General features: G+C 47.2%; 3 protein-coding genes across 9 annotated transcripts; 1 reads left to right on the top strand and 2 right to left on the bottom strand.

The window, feature by feature from the left end:
• Positions 1 to 50: 50 nt before the first annotated feature.
• On the bottom strand, positions 51 to 12,769 carry LOC6601023 (myosin-IB). Of its 3 annotated transcripts, none has more exons than XM_002026109.2 (7): positions 12,542 to 12,769; positions 3,689 to 3,833; positions 3,355 to 3,470; positions 2,831 to 3,293; positions 455 to 2,718; positions 284 to 380; positions 51 to 221 (listed from the first exon to the last, which is right to left on the bottom strand). In XM_002026109.2, exons 2-7 carry the CDS (start codon positions 3,812 to 3,814, stop codon positions 207 to 209), a joined length of 3,081 nt encoding a protein of 1,026 aa, XP_002026145.2. In that variant the 5' UTR covers positions 3,815 to 3,833; positions 12,542 to 12,769; the 3' UTR covers positions 51 to 206. The 3 variants fall into 3 exon arrangements, with proteins under 3 accessions (XP_002026145.2, XP_026849716.1, XP_026849715.1); XM_026993915.1 differs by lacking the exon at positions 12,542 to 12,769 and adding an exon at positions 9,290 to 9,512; XM_026993914.1 differs by lacking the exon at positions 12,542 to 12,769 and adding an exon at positions 4,836 to 4,967.
• On the top strand, positions 7,744 to 8,621 carry LOC6601022 (U1 small nuclear ribonucleoprotein C). 2 transcript variants are annotated; one of them, XM_026993916.1, is made up of 3 exons: positions 7,759 to 7,789; positions 7,864 to 8,031; positions 8,125 to 8,621. In XM_026993916.1, exons 1-3 carry the CDS (start codon positions 7,759 to 7,761, stop codon positions 8,586 to 8,588), a joined length of 663 nt encoding a protein of 220 aa, XP_026849717.1. In that variant the 3' UTR covers positions 8,589 to 8,621. The 2 variants fall into 2 exon arrangements, with proteins under 2 accessions (XP_002026144.2, XP_026849717.1); XM_002026108.2 differs by having other exon boundaries at positions 7,744 to 7,789; positions 7,864 to 8,621.
• A 188-nt stretch (positions 12,770 to 12,957) lies between the features above and the next one.
• LOC6601021 (probable E3 ubiquitin-protein ligase HERC4) lies at positions 12,958 to 17,184 on the bottom strand. 4 transcript variants are annotated; one of them, XM_026993910.1, is made up of 10 exons: positions 17,068 to 17,184; positions 16,794 to 16,971; positions 16,428 to 16,664; positions 15,638 to 16,367; positions 15,310 to 15,562; positions 14,885 to 15,208; positions 14,536 to 14,823; positions 13,606 to 14,433; positions 13,423 to 13,536; positions 12,958 to 13,362 (listed from the first exon to the last, which is right to left on the bottom strand). In XM_026993910.1, the coding sequence occupies exons 1-10, from the start codon at positions 17,134 to 17,136 to the stop codon at positions 13,210 to 13,212; spliced, it is 3,174 nt and encodes a 1,057-aa protein (XP_026849711.1). In that variant the 5' UTR covers positions 17,137 to 17,184; the 3' UTR covers positions 12,958 to 13,209. The 4 variants fall into 4 exon arrangements, with proteins under 4 accessions (XP_026849711.1, XP_002026143.1, XP_026849712.1 ...); XM_002026107.2 differs by having other exon boundaries at positions 16,809 to 16,971; XM_026993911.1 differs by having other exon boundaries at positions 13,210 to 13,362; positions 13,606 to 14,430.
• Positions 17,185 to 17,693: the final 509 nt, after the last annotated feature.

The raw sequence follows: 17,693 nt of genomic DNA, 5'->3' as shown, positions 1-17,693 counted from the left end.
ATTTATATAAGCTTTCATATATATGTATGTATATATATTTATATAAACAAAAAAATATACATTTAGTCGGAACATAAGAATATAAAATTCAAATTAACAAAAAAAATACACAGTACATAGTATAAATTACACGAATATAACACAAAAAAAATTCATCTTTCCATTGATGTAAAGCCACTTTTTTGTCGAATGTCCTAGTAAATTCCTTATGCTGTATTAATCTGTAATAAAAATGGAGGTTAATAATGTAAATTATTGCCTCAAAAGTGGGTGTGGCACTTACAACAACCAGCTTTTTATTATCAAGCAAAACACCGGCCTCGGCGCCCGTTTGGAACTCAATGATACCGCTCTTGCCCTTGACCTTATTGTGCTCCAATCTGCAAAGGAGAACATACAGAAATTAGGAGATGTATTCCGCATTAAAATCAAAATTTTGTTGTTGGTGACTTACGAATCCCTGTCCACAATGGATACGATTTGGGCCGTGCCCACAGTATCAATGATGTACGTGCAGAACTCGATGATGCGGGGGATGATCAGGATCAGATCACCCTTGTCCTTCTTCAGGTCAAGGGGTATGCGTATGACCATCAGGTCATCGTTGTGGTTCGTCAGCGTGAAGTCAATCTTGTCGAGCGGCAGGCGATGCTTCTGCTTGTACGTCTTCCCATCGAGCACATACACCGCCTTGTTGCTCAGTAAAATGAAGCGTTCGCGCGACTTGTAGCCATGCCGATCGAATTTCGTGCAGAACGACTGATACTTGAGCTGTTCGCTGCCAAAGGTGCTGGCCACAAAGTCGTTCACCCGCTGAATGTGCTCCTTGGGTATGCGATCCTCCTGGAACCAGGTGCCGACGCTCGCCGCATAGTTGTTTTTCTTTCCTTTGAAGACCTTTTCGGCGAGAAACTTCAGCTCGAACTGACGCTTGCGCTGGGGCGTGAGGGCGAGGCGGTAGATGCGCGCCAAGTGAAGGCGATGCAGGCGATGTAGAAACTCGGAGGCCTCCTGGCAGTGGGCCGGAGCCGAGGGCCAGCTCTTGTCCAGCACCTTCTTGGGCAGCTCCTTGCGCAGTCGCAAGAGCCACATACGCTTGGCATTGGCAATAAAGTCCTCGTTGAAGCCGTTCGGCGGATCATTGCGGGTGATAAAGCCCTTGATGAAGGCCCTGATCTTGTCCGCTGCCTCGCGGCGCTGCTTGGCCGCCTGCTGGGCGAGACGCCGGCGGCAGTAGCTCTGCAGGACGATCACCTGTTCGCGCAGCTTCAGATACTTGCGCCGCTGCACCAGACCCTTCCAGTGGGCCTGAATGATGGCCGCAATGTCGTGCTTCTTCGCCTGATATGAATCCTCCGTGTCGAACAGAGTGCGCGGCCAGCGGATGAAGAGCTTTGTCTCGCCCATCTTGTATTGCTCGTTGTCGTAGCCCAGATCCTTGACCAGCTGCTGGACGCCGGCCTTGGGGCCGCCGGCCCCCTTGTAATTCGGCCACGTGGACTTGCTGAGGCACTTGTAGCGCTCCAGGAACAGATCGTAGGCACGGCGATAGGCGAAGCCAGCGCGACGCACGCGCAGGTTCTCCATGAGCCCCAGATACTTGACCTGATGCAGGACCAGCTGATCGTTGAACACGCCGGGCGACTGCAGGTCATTTGGCTTGATGCAACGGATGTAGGAGGGCTCCTTGCACATCAGGATGTCCATGAGGTTATTCAGCGATGTGCGGAATTGCGTGATGGCCGTCTCGGGGCGCTTCTTGCTGCGCAGCTCCTGCTCGGGGAAGCACGAGCGCACAATCTTGTTGCCCGCCTTGCTGAGCGTCTCCTTGAGATCGCGGAACAGCAGATCGTTGTTCTTGTCGAGGAATCCAATGACACTGTAGGTCACCTCGCCGGCATAGTGCACCAGACGGAACTCGTCGCGCAGCATGATCTTCTGGATGTGTGTGGGCGCCTTCTCGTGGCACACGTAATGGTGGTGCTCCGACAGTTTGTTCGTCAGCTTCTGGAGGAACGTGATGTCTGTGGGCTCCCCAGGGCGCAGGCACTCTTCGTCCAGGATGGAAATTATACCCTTGTGCTTCTCCTCAATCAGATTGCAGATCACTTTGTTGTCGAAATATTCCACGGGAATCCATTCGATGCCCTCGCGACGGTACTCGTCCTGTTCGGACTTCAACGTCAGCTCGATGAACAACTGCTGCAGCTTCTCGTTGCAAAAGTTAATGCAGAACTGCTCAAAGTTGTTCTTGTTGAAGATCTCGAAGCCGTATATGTCCAGGATGCCCATGACATTGTTCCTGGCGCCGCGGGTCTCCCTTGCCTGGAGCGAGATGTTCAGGCGCTGCACAAGCCACGAGAACAGGCGATCGTAGACGGCCTTTGCAAGGGCATCCTTGGCATAGACAGCCAGCTCTTGGTTCAGCGGAGACGTGACCACATCCCCGCGGGCATCAATGGTGCGGTGCGTCAGAGCGGCACTCAATTCGCTGGCATTTACGCCCAGCAGGCGAGCCACAGTGACCACCAGATCGCGACTAACGACCTGGGCATTGCCCTCGGTCTCCTCAAAGTTGACGTTACCCAAATGCAAAATGCTGGCCACAATGCCAAAGATCTCGCGCTGCTCATCGGCGGTGAAATCGATGACACTCAATGCCTGTTGGACCTGCTTGAAGTTCTGTGCATCATCGATGCTCGAGAGGTTTCCCTTAAGCTGAAAGAGACACAGACAGAGACAGAGAGAGAGGGAGAGAGAGAGAGAGGGAGAGAGAGTGGATTGTAGAGGATTATAGCCCCTTTAGATGGCATGATCTACTCGTACTTACCCCATCGCTGAGGTAGTTATAGCTGTCCAAAGCCCTCTCCAGGCGCAGTTCCGTTAGCAAAGCATCATCACCGCCGGCCAGCAGCTGGTAGAAGATGTGGAAATTGCGTTCGCCCCCCATTTGGGCCACCACGCGGGACTTTTCCAGCAGATAATTCAAGATGTTGCCACCAATGGGGGCGCCCTTGTAGTCGAATTGGATGTCCATGTACTTGCCAAAGCGCGAGGAGTTGTCATTGCGATTGGTTTTGGCATTGCCGAAGGCCTCCAGCACGGGATTGCTCTTCAAGAGCTTATCCTTCACCCCCTCGACGGTCGACTGGTGGCCGGAGCAGGCGGCAATGTACTGCAGGACCTTCTTGGAGGCCTCCGTCTTGCCGGAACCACTCTCGCCCGAGATGAGCACGCACTGGCCGCGATTCTCTTCGATCAGAGAACGGAAGGCGTTGTCTGTCACAGCAAAACTGTTGGTGGATCGCCGTAGAATGAGTGGGATGCGATTAGATGACGGCTGAAGGGACTTACACATGTGGCGGCATCTCATAGAAGTGCTTGTTCTTGTACTCCTTGATGTGGGCATCGGAGTAGATGGGCAGCTGCTTGTAGGGATTCACAGAGATCAGCACCTGGCCAATGTACGTCTGCAAAAGGAGAACCCATTCCCAGGGATTAGAAAGAGTGGTTTAGAAAATTACCCACTACACAGCTTACACAGCTCCAGCATCCTGACTAAGTAATTTATAGATCGAATATAAATGTACAATCGAATGCATTTCAAAGACAGAAAACAGAGACACAAACAGACAGTGGAAGAGGTAGTACTACTACAAATGTATTGCATATGACTCAAGGCACTCACATAGATGAGGTTCTCCTGGAAACGCTTCTTCAGATTGTCAATGAAGGCATCTTCGCTCTGGTAGTTTTCGAGCAGCACAAAGTCCTGGACGCCAGCACGATCGCGTTCATGCAAACCCGTCTCCATATTGGGCAGAGTTGTGGGACTGTGAAGAGTGTATACAAAATATATAGAAAGAGAGATTAAAATATGAGGAATAAGACGAAAGAGAGATCACTTCTTTAAGATTTCAATACACAACTTTATCGGAGAAGATCTTGAAATTACAAGATTAAAAGTCCTTTAGAAACGATTTCTCGGAGATAATTTTGAAGACTTTCTATAGATTAACGAACCGATTCCTCATAAGCACCTCCACAAAGTAATATTCCTTGGAAAGATCACGATCACATGCCCTGGGATTCCGCTGAAAAATTACGTGATATTCTGCAGACTGGTTCCATTGAAAGCGCTCTGCTCTCTGCTTTTCGGTCTTTCTTTATCTTTCAGAACCCTAATCTTCCAAAGGGTTGTCGGACAGTGATTATAGACGAAGAAAAGCCCCAGCAAACGATCGATAAGATTTACTTGCAAGTGGATTTCTGAGAGCCGTACGGAAATGGCAACTTTAGCCAATAAATGGAGTTACGAATGAGGCTAAAATTTAATTTGGAATTGCAATAAACGTAAATCCATTGGCAGTATGTGCCCCAATTCAATAATGTTTTATCTATACAATCTTTGGGTATTTATAGAGAGGTATTTGCTGGTCAATGATGGGGAAATGCGAGGGCGTAGGGGGTAGAGGGTGTAGGGGATAGGGTCCAGGTGCAATTGCCGGACCTCTTATCAATGCCATATTTCATGAAGCAGAGAGAGAGAATTAGCTTTATTGGATCGCTGCGCGGTGCTCTAGTTCTTGGTTCACTGATACGACAACAGCGTCGACGACGACGACGACGAATTTGTGGTAAATCCATAAAAAGACGATTATGCAATGGATCGCAGGAGGAAGAACCTCCGATGGCATAATAACTGTAAGAGTGCCGAAGCACTCGATGGGGCAAAACACCACGCAACACAACTTTTCAATCAATTTGTCGGCGAACGTTTTTGTCGAGGCACACAGGAAGTAACACACTGGAATAGGAGTCCTCTTTCGCTCTACCTGGCCATGATTGATGATGATCCTTAATCTCTCGCTCTCTCGTTAAAGATTCTTCTGCGGCGGGAATCGCGTTTCACTTTCGACAGACACTTTGAAGAGATCGTCAGAGGCAGATTTCGCGCATATTCCGCCTATTGACGACGGCTCTGTTGGCAAACTAAACCGATCCGCTGGCAGTTGAAGCGTTTTAACCATCAATACATTCGGCTCTACATATCAATTGGCCTCGTCGCTCTGTCGCTGTCGCCTCTTGTTGTCGTTGTCGGCACATTTATCAACGATAATATAACTCTGGAGAACCTCCTCTAGTGGAGGAGGAGGAGGAGGAGGAGTAGAGAGCATGCACTGGCATTGCCATTGCCGCCAATCAGTTTCCGATTAGATAGTGCCTTTTGCTTTCGCAAATCAGCAACCAAAACTACGGGCATTACTTGGGAGTAGAGTCATCCACCACAATCCACCAAGCATTCCACAAGCACCAGCCAAAAAGTGTGTGCGTCTACTTGGGTGTCTAAAAATATATCCAAGATATATCCAAGAGCATGATGTCATTTATCGCACTTCAATCCTGAGTCAAAGATTGAATGAGTTTCAGATTTTGTTTGAATGAACAACGAAGAAATAATTCAATAATATATTTACTTATTGTTTAATAAATAAAGTTATTGGTTAAACACAACCATAAAAGGGTGGCGATCCCTTGTCCCATGTCAACGAGAGGAAATTAACTTATATGAAAGAAAAAGATCCTTTTAAGGATCAATGGAAACAGAAGATCCCCGTCCTCAAAGTTCGTCAGGCATCACCCTCTTTAAATAATATAATTTTCCAGTCTCCTGATAATCATTTGCCCGTCATTTATCATCGAGAAAAAATCAAGTTTTTACCGAGGCACATGCTAAGCCACAATGGAAGAGAGAGCGCGAGCCGAAAAACTTTTGTGCTTCATCGTGACTATAATCTTGATTCGATCGCAACGAGATTATTGAGTGTTAAGCAGATGCGATCAATATATAAGATTCTGAGCACAAAGTTCGCTTCCTCTTGTACCTCTGCGAATCTGAGGTCTAAGCGTCTCGGCTATATATATCATTTATTCTCTTCTAAAAAGGTAATGGAGCCGCATTATCGTTACAAAGAAGCACTTCTTCTTGCATCCCACATTCCCATAGAGTATTAGAGCATCATCGTGCATTGTTTCTGTTCCAAAAAATCAACATTTGTGAGGCGCTGATAGCGAGCGAGAGAGAGGTATTCTGAGTCAGAGATTCGGTTGCAGCTTCTGACTCGCTGCATGGAGAATCGACAGCATTTAGCGCCCCTTTGTTATCAGTTATCAGCTATCAGCTATCAGTGCGCTAAATAAGTCATTGCTAAACACACTACTCAACGGTACTCAAACAATTGTACGAGTACTGAGTTTTCCCATTCGACTCTCATTCTAGAGTGGGAAACAAAGCGAATGCCTGGGTAATTACGCAATGTTTGCTGTCGATGCATCGGTGAAGAATTCCTGCGAATTCGCCTCAAGACAGGCGGCAAACATGAGTTGAGTCATGTCCCTGTTCCTGTCCCTCTCCTCGTCCCCGTTACAGGGGAAGCATTGCCTTAGTGGATGTTTGTCACATAATTAGTTAATTGCACGTAGAATCGATGGATAGAATATGATATATGTCGCACATACACTACAGATATGTGATTATATGTGACTTGTTTGCAATTTGCTCACCTTATAACTAATTGAAAGTCGCCTGAGATTATGCTACATCTGGAGGTATTCTTAGAAGTGGTTTTCTGCTATCAACAAGTGGAAAAGTTATAGAAGACCATTTCGACTCTCTAGATACCTATTATAATCAGTAGTTTAGTGAATTTTACTCTTGTAGACCCTAAGTCCAAGGTCTTACTGTTTGGATTTCATGGAAATAGTAGAGTAGATCTTTGGGTATTGTCGAAACGACTTTGTCGAGGCACATTCCATTTTTCAATACGGATATAATCATCTAACTATTCCTAGACCTTTTTTTTTGCTATCAACAAGTGGAAAATATCTAAGAAGAGCATCTAGATCCTTTACTTTTGTAGAAGCTAAAATCCAGGTTTTAAAATTGCATCTTCATGGAAAAAGTCATTAGAATCCAAAGATCGGGACTATGTCTGTAGGTAACCACTAGAAGGTTTGAAGAAAAGGGCATTAGAGACACAAAATATTTTGTTTGAAATTTCCAAAGACACATGTTAACTTCCTGCAAATATAGTATACCCTCTACAGATTACACAGATGCCAGAGTATCGAAAAGTCATTGACTTTCTCTGTAGAGTCTAAAGAAAAGGCATTCATTCTTTTGATGTCCAAAAGGTGGCTTTGTAATTGAGTGAAGAAACCAGTTCCGCTGCTCCACAAACGTAGGCTCCCACTCCGTCTATGATGTAATAGACCCGAAGAGAGCCGAGAACCCTCCTCGAAAGACTATAAATATGTCTGAAACGGAACCCCGAAAGTGGGTTCCACAAAGCGCACCAAAAATTTTGTAAAATAGGTTTATGCATACAAATGACGTCATATATCAACAGAAGAGATAGCATTCCGTGGGGGGATATTGGAGGTATTGAACCCTTTTTCTAGTGGGCTTGGGGGCATAGAAGAGAACTCAAAGAGAACGAAAAGAGATTTGTATGCAAATGAATGGAGTTCTGGTTCTCCGTTGAAAGCGATTCCAAATTTGGGGCACACTCAATCAATGGAATGGAATGGATGCTGCATTAGATACGAGAATTATTCTAATGAGAAAAACAGGGAAAAAGATCGACCTCAACCCCCCGCCCCACAGATTATCTCCATTAGAAGATGCATCTTTGGGGCATTCGAATGGGGTATAAATACGGAGTGCAGGTGCATTTAGAAAACATTCCCTCGATGATCATGGATCCACGAGTATCGGCATTGTGGTTGGGTAAGTCTTTCAGTCGCTGGAAGTCCTTCGAACGAGTCCACTAATACCGGGATCTACCTATCATCTTCCTGCAGTTCTCCTCTCGCTCCTGGGGGGCTCCCTCTCCTTCCAGGACAAGGCCCCGGTGCAGACGAGCCTCGTGGCAGGACAGGCGCGCAATGACAAGCAACAGCAGATCCTCGACGACACCCTGGCATCGTCCTCGGGTCGCGGCATCGACGATCACCTGCTGAAGACTATCGGTAAGGGTGGGATCAAATTGGTGATGGCCGGCGGCTCGTCGTCTACGACCACACCCAAACCGTCAGTACAACATCATTACTATTATCCACCAGAGGAGCAGCAGCATCCGCGCCAGTACGGCTACGGGCCTTCACCCGCGTACCCCCCCTGGCTGCATGCCCCACATCCGCCACGACCACAGCTGCCTCCATGGGGGCCCCCACCAGGACCACCACCGCCACAGCCCCCGTACTTTGGAGGATACCCATCCTATCCAGGATGGGGTGGCGGCTATCCGGGCGGCTATCCTGGCGGATGGGGCGGTGGCATCTACCCCGGCTATCCAGGCTTCGGATATCCCAGCTATCCCGGCTATCCCTACTATCCCTTCTATCGCTCGGCAGGCTCCACGGAAGTGGACAACCAAGTGGCCGGCGGCCCCGACGGCCTCTCGCCCTCCCCCATTCCCGGGGTCTTCCAGGGCAGGCAAGTGCTCTCCCAGAACTATCTCGAGGGCAGGGCCAATGCGGCCAACATTGTGCCACTCTATCATCTGCTGCAAATGTCCAGAGCCTAACCCTCTTCCGAACCTCCAAAATTTTCCTGTAGCTTGAACAATTTTTTTTTGTATTTTAATCTTTCTGTAATAAGGTTTCTCAATAAAAAAAAAATGTACGAGAACTTATGAGAAGAACGAATCAAACATCAACAAAACAGACCGAGGGGCACTGCTGCATGATGTGTACATGCTTTTGCCGAGGTTCGACTTAGAGACAGATATTCTTTAGTTTTCAATGAAGATCTCTTTGGGGAAGGCTCTTAAAGATCTTTGATCTATGGATCATGAATGGAATACTGAAAGTGTTCTTCGCCCTGGAACCCCAAAACCTGAAAGGCCGCTGACCGACACAATCGATAATCGAGTTTGTTCCATAATTAAGATTCAAAAAGTTCGCGAATTTCTCGAGGCAAAGCTCTGCCGCTGACTCACGTCGGGGCATGTACGAGTATCGAGGAGCCACGCCACGCCACAGATGTGACGCATGGCAAGTGGTCTCTCGGATAACCATTAAGCATTAAACAAGCACCAAGGCACAGCACACATTTATTTGCTCATTTTTTTGCGGCTGTTTTCTCAGCGTATGGCCGGCCATAAAAAGCGTCAGCACCAAGCAGCAGCGACTGAAGTGATCTTGAACGCGGCTTTACTGCCAATTGCAAAAAAAGTATCTAAAGCTGAAAACGATGCCAAAAAGTAAAAAGAGTAGCAGTTTTTACCTTTTTTGTTGGTGTTTCTGCTGTTGTTGTTGTTGTTATTACACGAACAAGACTCTTTTTTTTCGTTTCCACGAAAAGCCCTTAGGTTGACACTTTACCGCGCTATGAACTTCAATATAAAGTGAAAATCCGAGTACCTCTGTAGCCGGGTAGCCGAGTAGCCGGTCTCCCCGTTTGTCCGTTTTCAGGCTTTCAGTTTTCGATGTTGTAATTGTGATCCGATCCCCACCACCGCGACGAAGCTCACTCCACTGTGGCTTTCTTGCAAATGTCCAAAGAAATGAAATTAAATGAAAAATGGAATTGTGGAGCCGCCCCATTCTGCTGGGGCTCGCATCAATCGAATCGAAGTTTTATGACAAGACAAGAGTGGGGATTTTTTTGTTGTTTTTTGTGGGTTTGTTATTTATTTGCGGTCGATAATGTGTGGGGCATATGGTGCCATGAATGGAGAGGGGAGAGGGGCAAGAGTGGGGGTACATTGTGGTTTATATATTGATAATAGGGGGATCAGTATTATCATAAGGAAATGGGAAAATATTTTATGGATTAACCAATTAATTCATTTTTTACATTTTCTGGGGAGATTGGAAAGACTTTTACCATAAAAGATCATGATTATATAAATATGTTCTTTAAGATCCATTGCAGATCGTTTAATAATGCCATTTATTTAATCTGTAGATCATTAGCCATTCAAAGTCACTCCATTGATTATTGGAGGATCCAACACGATAGATTCCGTGATCTCCTTGATCTGGCCACAGGCTATATCATTTGTCTGGCATCCGTCCGTTTGTCCATCCATCACGTTTTCTGCAAGTCTTTCATTCTGTGAAAAAAAAAACTGAATGCTTCACCTGTCTTATGGACATTCGTGTACGTTTCGAGGTCTTGGCATTTCCCCTTCATTTTCATTATCTTATCGAACTCTAGACCGGGAGGGAAATAAAAGAAAGCCATAATGCAACAGTTGCTAAACGGGAAATCAGAACCGAACCGCATTTCGGGGCACCCTATATGAGGTGGGGAGGCACATCGTTGTCATCATGATTGTCATATCACTAAAAATTGGTTTGAACCCCGTCCAAAAGATAACACCACTCCGATATCAATAAACATATACCACCGATAAGACAAAAGTTCAAGTTTATTTAGGTAATATGCATGGTATTTCTTGTGTGGGTGCGGTACGAGCTTGTAGATGGTGGCTTTGCGATATCCGTTCGAGACATGAGACATTTTTGGGGGAATCATCACCTGACGGTGGAGACGACCAGTACGATGATGAATCGCAATTACCAGAAGCAAAATGCGTGCAATTTTGTGTGTCCGTCCACCCACTTCTGTTGTGTTCTGTTGTTCTTTTGGGTCTTTTGTTTTTACTTAGTCTTCTGTTTGGTTTGGTTTGGTTTGGTTTCTATTTGGTTGGTTAGGAAATTACATCATTAACAAAACAGAAATCTTTTTGTTGAGTCTCTTAACTCGTTTTAATTCCATATGCCATGACATTGGTGGATTGGTGGATTGGTGGTTTGGTGGGGGTGACGCTTCGTTTGCACAGCTGTGCGGGAGATTTTGGCGAATCATTTTGTTGGGTGGTGACTTGACTGGCGTTGACGATCAATTGCACTGGCAGTTGGGAGTCTTTTAAGCGGCTTATTGCCACAGCACACAGAAATGGGCTGGGGGGGGGAAAATGGGTCACATCGCAGACAAAACCAACATCTCAATGAAGCGAAGCACTGGCACTGCGCTCAACAGTTTGAAATTGAAATCGAAATTTGATACAATTTCAATTGGTTCCCCCTCGCTCAGTCTTCGGTCTGTCTGGTGGTGTGGCGGAAGGTCGGTCAATATTTCCATCGACTGGAATAATGATTACTCATAGCACAAACACACACACACAGAGCGAGGACTTAAATATGTATACACTCCCCTGTATATCCCCTACTTATGGAGAGATAGACAATGTTGACCCTCTTTGTGTGTGGCTTTTTGTTTGTTCCTGCTATAAAACCCTAGGCAAACAAACTTGCCACAAAGGAAAGGGAAAGGAAAGGAAAGGAAAGGGAAGGGAAGAGAAGAGGAAAAGCAGAAAGATTGGTGCCACACAAGGAAACGGAATCCCAAGAGGTAGGTCAAGGTGTATTCAAATGGAAGGTGAGGCAAAGTGATCCACTTCTGCCATTGAAGAGAGCAAAGCAATGTGTGCGGAGGCTGTTAGACCCTTCCAGGGCTTTCGACTCCTGCGTCTGAAGAGAGCGTCAGAGCTTAGAAAGACGGAAGGGAAGACTGTCATTCTATGTACCCTGAGTAAGGTGAGTTGGAAAGAAGATCCTTCCACTGCTAAACTGTAATCCATGTGACACCTCAAAGAGCAGGAGAGAGAGCACTACCTCACCATTCAATGTACCCTGGAGTGAGTGCAGGTGAGTGCGAAAAGGAAGCTTCCCTCCAGGAAGCGAATGTGCGTGTGGGTCTGCGAAAAAGTGAGAGAGAGAGAGTGCACCATGGGATATGTGGGGGGTATGGGGTGTATGGTGTGTGGGTCTTCTTCATCAGCGTAAACGCTCGCTTTATTAGAGGAACACCACAATCGCATAAGCATAAACCAGATTTGTGCTCCTCTTTGTGGCTTTTGTTGTTGTTGCTGTTGTTGTTGGTGTCGCAAGTTCAAATCGTGCAAAGGAAGAAGAAAGAAAGCAGGCAACGGGCAACGGAAGACGCTGCAGATCACGACCGACCGAATACCAACGACGGCGACGACGAGATCAACCAGGGGGCAAACCGGCAGAACCGCTTTTTTTGTATATTTATTTTGTATCTTATTTTATTTCACGTTCCCGCTGTGGCAGCTCCTACATACATATACTGGCACCGTACTCTCCTCGTATCTTGTTAGGTGGCGGTGCCACACTACCACATATTTGTTAGCCGTCAGGATATGCAAAAATTGTCAGTGTAATTGATTTTATGGCCCCAATTTTGATGCATCGTCAAGTTGGCAGCTTAGCTGGCAGCCATCGGTGGAGTGGACGGAAGGGAAGCAGTGGCAATGGCAGTGGCCATGGCAGTGGATTAAGAAGTTGGCCAAACGATGGCAGACGACACATTTGATAAATGAAAGCAAATGCGCTGTAGAGCCAGAGACAGAGGTGGCTGGTACGCTAAGTACCCCATAATTTCACCGACTGTCCCCCAAGTCGTTACCTTTGTTTTTTCTTTCTGTTTCTTGTTTTGTTTTTGTACCTGTTTGAATTTCTTTTTCGATGCGGGTACCGTTAGCTTGACCCGGCAATGGCAGCAGCGGCAGCGGCAGCGGCGTCAACGGCGACACAGCCACAAAAAGCGATCGCACAACAACACTTGCACTGCTTACAAACTGTGTAGATATTCGTATTCGTTTATAATGTTATGCACCGCACGGACTCCTCAGCATACAAATTAGTGTCCAAAAATGTTCTTAACAATTAATTCGGCGGGTGGCGTGGGGCAGCTGTTGGGCAAAGGCGAACGCGGTGGCGCGGCGGAAAGTTAAAGCTTAACTGACAACCGACTCTGCGGGACTCGAAAAATGATTTGCCGCCACATTGACATTTCGCCAAAAACAGCTGTTCGGGGCTGCCAACCTGCTTCGGTCTAACAATCGATTACTGCCTTTATCGTTATCGCTATTCAGACCTTTTATCTCACCGATTTATTTGTTTTTCTTCTCTCATTCGTTCTATAACAGTGTGGTATTTTGATTGATAACTAGCTAACAATTTAAAGCCATAAACACAACATTATTTTAGTTGATTTGATCGCTGATAAATGTGTGTCTCTGTGTGGGTTGTGTGTGTGTTTTCCTGTACGTTTAGCTTAAATCCATTCTACCCTTCCATTCCCGCCCTCACCAATTCCGATCGATCGGAGGATCAGACCAGACTAAATCCCTGCGTTTGCTGTATGGCCTGCAGCAGTTTGAATTTGAGGCGCTCCTTGGTCCTGTAGCGTGGCAGATCCAGCAGATTGAAGCATGTATGGGCCACTGGCAGGAAACGTTCATCGGTAGTTGGTTGTATAGTGAACTGGAATTTCGTGGATTGTCCATATATTGCTGCTCATAATGGAACATGGGTTTTACTCACCCCGAGGGCCCTCATACCCTGAATAGGTATACGATCGCTGCCTGTTAAATACAGCAGGAAGTTTCTCTTTTCCGCTTCGGATAGATCATGGATCACCTCCCAGAACCATTTGATCTAAAAAGAATAAGAAAAAGTATTCACATATATACTCTATATCCTTTGGGGATTTCTGATTCCACTCACTGTCTCATCGCCTGAAGAGTAGCCTTCTTTGTACTCGCAATTGTCTTCGAGTGCCTGCCAGTCATAGTCCTCATTTCCCACCACCACGGCCATCAGCTCCTCCGGCTGGAATACGTTGATGACGCGACCGGAGCAGACCTTCATGAAGCCCTTGTGGAAGGCTTTGTAGTGCACCTCCGATGCCTTGTTGATCACAAAGTCCACATACAGTTCCACAAACTCCTGTCTGTTCTCCATGGTGACGGCAATATCTTCTCCATTCGGCTTAAGGCTGAGCGTCTGCGTCACCCCGAAGACCTGGCGTGATATCTCAAAATTAAGCTCGAAGGTGTCCGAAAAGTTCTCGCCGTCATAGTCGAGCAGTGCCTGCAGAGAATTGGCCTCCGCCGGCGACAGCTGTCGCAGATCACTCAGATCGACGGGTTTGTTTAGCAGCTTCTTGTAGAGGGCCAGGGGAAAGGGCAGATTGATGATTGTAAAATTATAGATGGCCAGTCCGCAGAGCACGCCGATGAGGTAGTACATGTTCTCCGTTTCATAGGTGACGTCCGCGAACCACAGTACACGCGACTCCTCCAACTCCTTGAACATGCTGTACTTCGGATCGAGCAGATCCTTGAGCAGCAGCATGAAGAACTCCTTGCGCACACCGCCAGCATCCTCAGCTTCCTCGTCCTGGAACTTGATCTTCAGCGGCTTCTTGAGATCACTCTGCGAGTAATGCTGCAGCTCGCGAAGGGAGTCCTGGACTAAGTTCTCCCGCGTCACATTCAGAACGATGTAGTGCGAGATGGGCATGCCATAGTTAAAGAGATTGAAGATGCCCTGCTATGATGTAGAGAAGCCAAGAGAGAGGTAGGTAGAGGTAGACGTAGCAGAGGGTAGGTTGGAGCCAGGGCCAGGGCCAGGCAGGATGGGAAGTGCACTCACATTGTTGGCCGCATTGGCCATCGCTGAATGCATTTGGACCACTTGATCCGCCTGGAGCATCGATGTCTTGGCCGACGCATCGAATAGGAATGAAAAATTACAAATGCTAAACTCGTTCGGGCTCCCCATTATCCATTTCACAAACTCCTGCTTGACGTTTACATACCAGTCGAGTTCGGGCCAGTAGAATATCTGATAGCTTACACGTTCCTTGCGGGAGTTGTTAATGATGAAGAGGACATTCATTACCTTCAGAATGACATCCAAATCAGCATTGTATGGCATCAGCTAAAAGGGATGATGGCGTTAGTGGTGGTGGTCGGTAATGAAATCAAATCCAAATCCTCACCTCTTGGGAACTCTCCAACGTTGGACTGGTGGCCATCAGACCCATTTTGAAGCTGATGATGTGAATCACCACGTGCAGAAATATGTTAACCAGACGCTCGAAGTAATCCACTGGCGTTTGGGCCAGCCATTTGTGTAGCACCTTGCTCGGATTCTCCGTCAGTTTCAATATGGCACTGGCCAAGGGCGCCTGCAGCGTCTTGTAGTGCTTGGAGTTCATGAACTCATGGTACAGCGGCAGCAGCAGGTACACGCGCAGGCTCTCCTTATCGGCTGGGGAGGCCACCAGCGAAGTAATCAATTCTTTTGTTACATTATCCCAGATCTACATTTGAGGATAGGATCGGATCACAGAGGGATCAAAGATGGGTGGGGTGGAGGGATTGGTGATTGGGGATTCAAGGCTGTCATGGAAGATGTACGCACCACCTGCTTGATGCTCTCGTTCTCCACACTTCGTAGATGATCGAATGCCACCTCGGCGGCCTTCAGATCCAGTCCATAATTGCGTGCAGAGCAGCCAAAATGCTTGTCGTTCGAGAGCAGAAACGAGCCGTTCAGGCACGCCTGGCTCTTGAAGATCACCTCCATGGACTGCAGGAGATCCAGGTCGCTCTGCTTGATATGCGCGCACTTCTGTGTGGCCTCTGCCGTCAGCGAGAGGATCTGGGACTTGGGGCTGCAACAAAGACAGAGAAAGAAAATAGCATTAGTTTCGTTTTTGCAGCAGAAGTCTCTTGAGTCTTTTTCCCACTTGTAGCTGCGCAAATCCTCGGGCGGCACCTTGTCCACGTAGAAAGTGGTCGTCACAATCGACTGATCTCCGCCGGAGAAGATTTTCCGAATGACCACAGATTTATCGGCCCCTTCGCTGGACTCCATCAATGCGGAGCCACTGGGCGAGACCCAGGGACCGATGACCACCTTGGGCAGCGTCTGACTTATAGTGTTTCGCGTTCCAAGCTGCCCGGAGGCGCCCAAACCAAAGCTGTACACTCGACCGCCGGAGGGAACCAGCGCGAGCGTGTGCCGATTGCCGCAGGCCACCTGGGTGATGGTGCTGCCCATCAGTTCTATGACCATGCGGGGTATCATCTCGTTGTTGCTGACGCCATGCCCCAGCTGGCCGTAGTTGCCAGCACCGCAGGTGAAGACGCCTCCCTCGTTGGTGAGGAACACGGAATACTCGTCACCGCAGGTTACGAATCTCACGCCCAGTGTGCGCATTGACTTCAGTTGCGAGGGATACGCACGATTCTGCTCGTCATTGAGCCCCAGCTGGCCGCAAGTGTTCTTGCCCCAGCCGAACACTGCACTGGACTTGGAGATGAGGAAAGAATGGTTGCCCCCACATGCGATGGTGGCCAGTGGGATGCCCAAGATGGTCGTCAGCCGCAGAGGGGCATTGGAGTGCGGCAGATCTTTGGGCGACTGGACGCCCAGCTGGCCATAGATGTTGGAGCCCCAGGAGTAGAGTTCGCCACCTAAAAGGAGGGGGGTACACTATAGGGTGGGAATGCTTCAGAGAGGTAGAGGCTACTTACAGCTCGTGAGTGCCAGACTGTGATTGTTGCCGCACGCAATCTGCACCACCGTTCTGGACACTAGAAAGCGCAAGATCTTTGGCAGCTCAATGACATCGTTATCGGTGGAATGGCCCACCTGTCCGCAATCGTTGTCGCCCCAGCTCAGGATCTGGCCCCATTCCGTGAGTGCCATGGAATGGCGGCTGCCACAGGCAATCTGGATGACAACATAGGCCTGCAGCTCAGGTATCGGAACTGAAAAAGAGCGAGAAGAAGCGAGCGGTTGAATGGGTAGTCATTTGATGCCGGTTCTTCGAGTCATGGATGGATAGAATATTTAGTGATGAAAGAGAGTACAAAACACGATTAATGAAATTTACATACTAAACGGCGACATACGTGGCCTTTTGGTGGGCAACTCGTGGCCAAGCTGGTGGTGATCGTTGTTTCCGCAGGCGTACACCTGACCGTTGGCAGTGAGGAAGAGCGTGTGGCGATGTCCGCAGGCAATCTGTTGCACCGGCGAATCGGGCTTAAACTCTATCTGACTAGGTAGAAGGATCTGCAGACGAACAATACAAGAAAATCAAACCCGACAGTTTGTTAATGGGGTATCCAAATGTATTCCATTCCTTGTGTGCTTGTGCACAAAACTCACCTGCTCATTCTCGATGCCACCGAGCCCCAATTGACCGTGCGAGGCGTCGCCCCAGCAATACAGGGCCATGGCTTTCCGTTGAACTCGTTTGTTAACTGAAATTTATTTTTGTTTATTGTTGATTTTTTCGGCGTTTCTAGAAAAAACTAAAAGGAAAACCGCAACAAAAAAACCAACAAATAATTGTTGCGGCCTGCCAACTTGTGGGAAATGGGCTCTATTAAGTTCTATGCTTGTTTACACTATAACAATTCATTGCCCGCTATACAACTACGTTGGAATACAATATTCGGATATGTCAAAATTATTTTAAAATTTTAAGCTCCGAACCTGAATCTGCTTTAGTGCTGCTTAAATTATGACTTTTGAATTTGAAATTATGAATATTTGTACACAATAATGACATTCCTGCACTTTTTGCTTAGTTTAATGTGGAAATATGTTTGAAATATGTTTGTAGGAACGGCAATGATTTGACAAAATATATGTCATTTCAATCTGCGCGCCAAAATTAGCATATTTTTTTGTAGTCAGGTTGGCAGTGCTAGTACTGTCTCTGAACTGCTTGTTTTTGTGAAATCTGCCAGTGCTTTAACTAAAAAATTAATTAGAAATAGATAATTAAA

Source organism: Drosophila persimilis, unplaced genomic scaffold (genome assembly GCF_003286085.1).
Source record: "Drosophila persimilis strain 14011-0111.01,24,50 unplaced genomic scaffold, DperRS2 tig00000977-arrow-arrow-pilon, whole genome shotgun sequence".
In the NCBI taxonomy this organism is placed as follows: Eukaryota; Metazoa; Arthropoda; class Insecta; order Diptera; family Drosophilidae; genus Drosophila; species Drosophila persimilis.
This window is presented reverse-complemented; position numbering and strand designations above follow the sequence as displayed.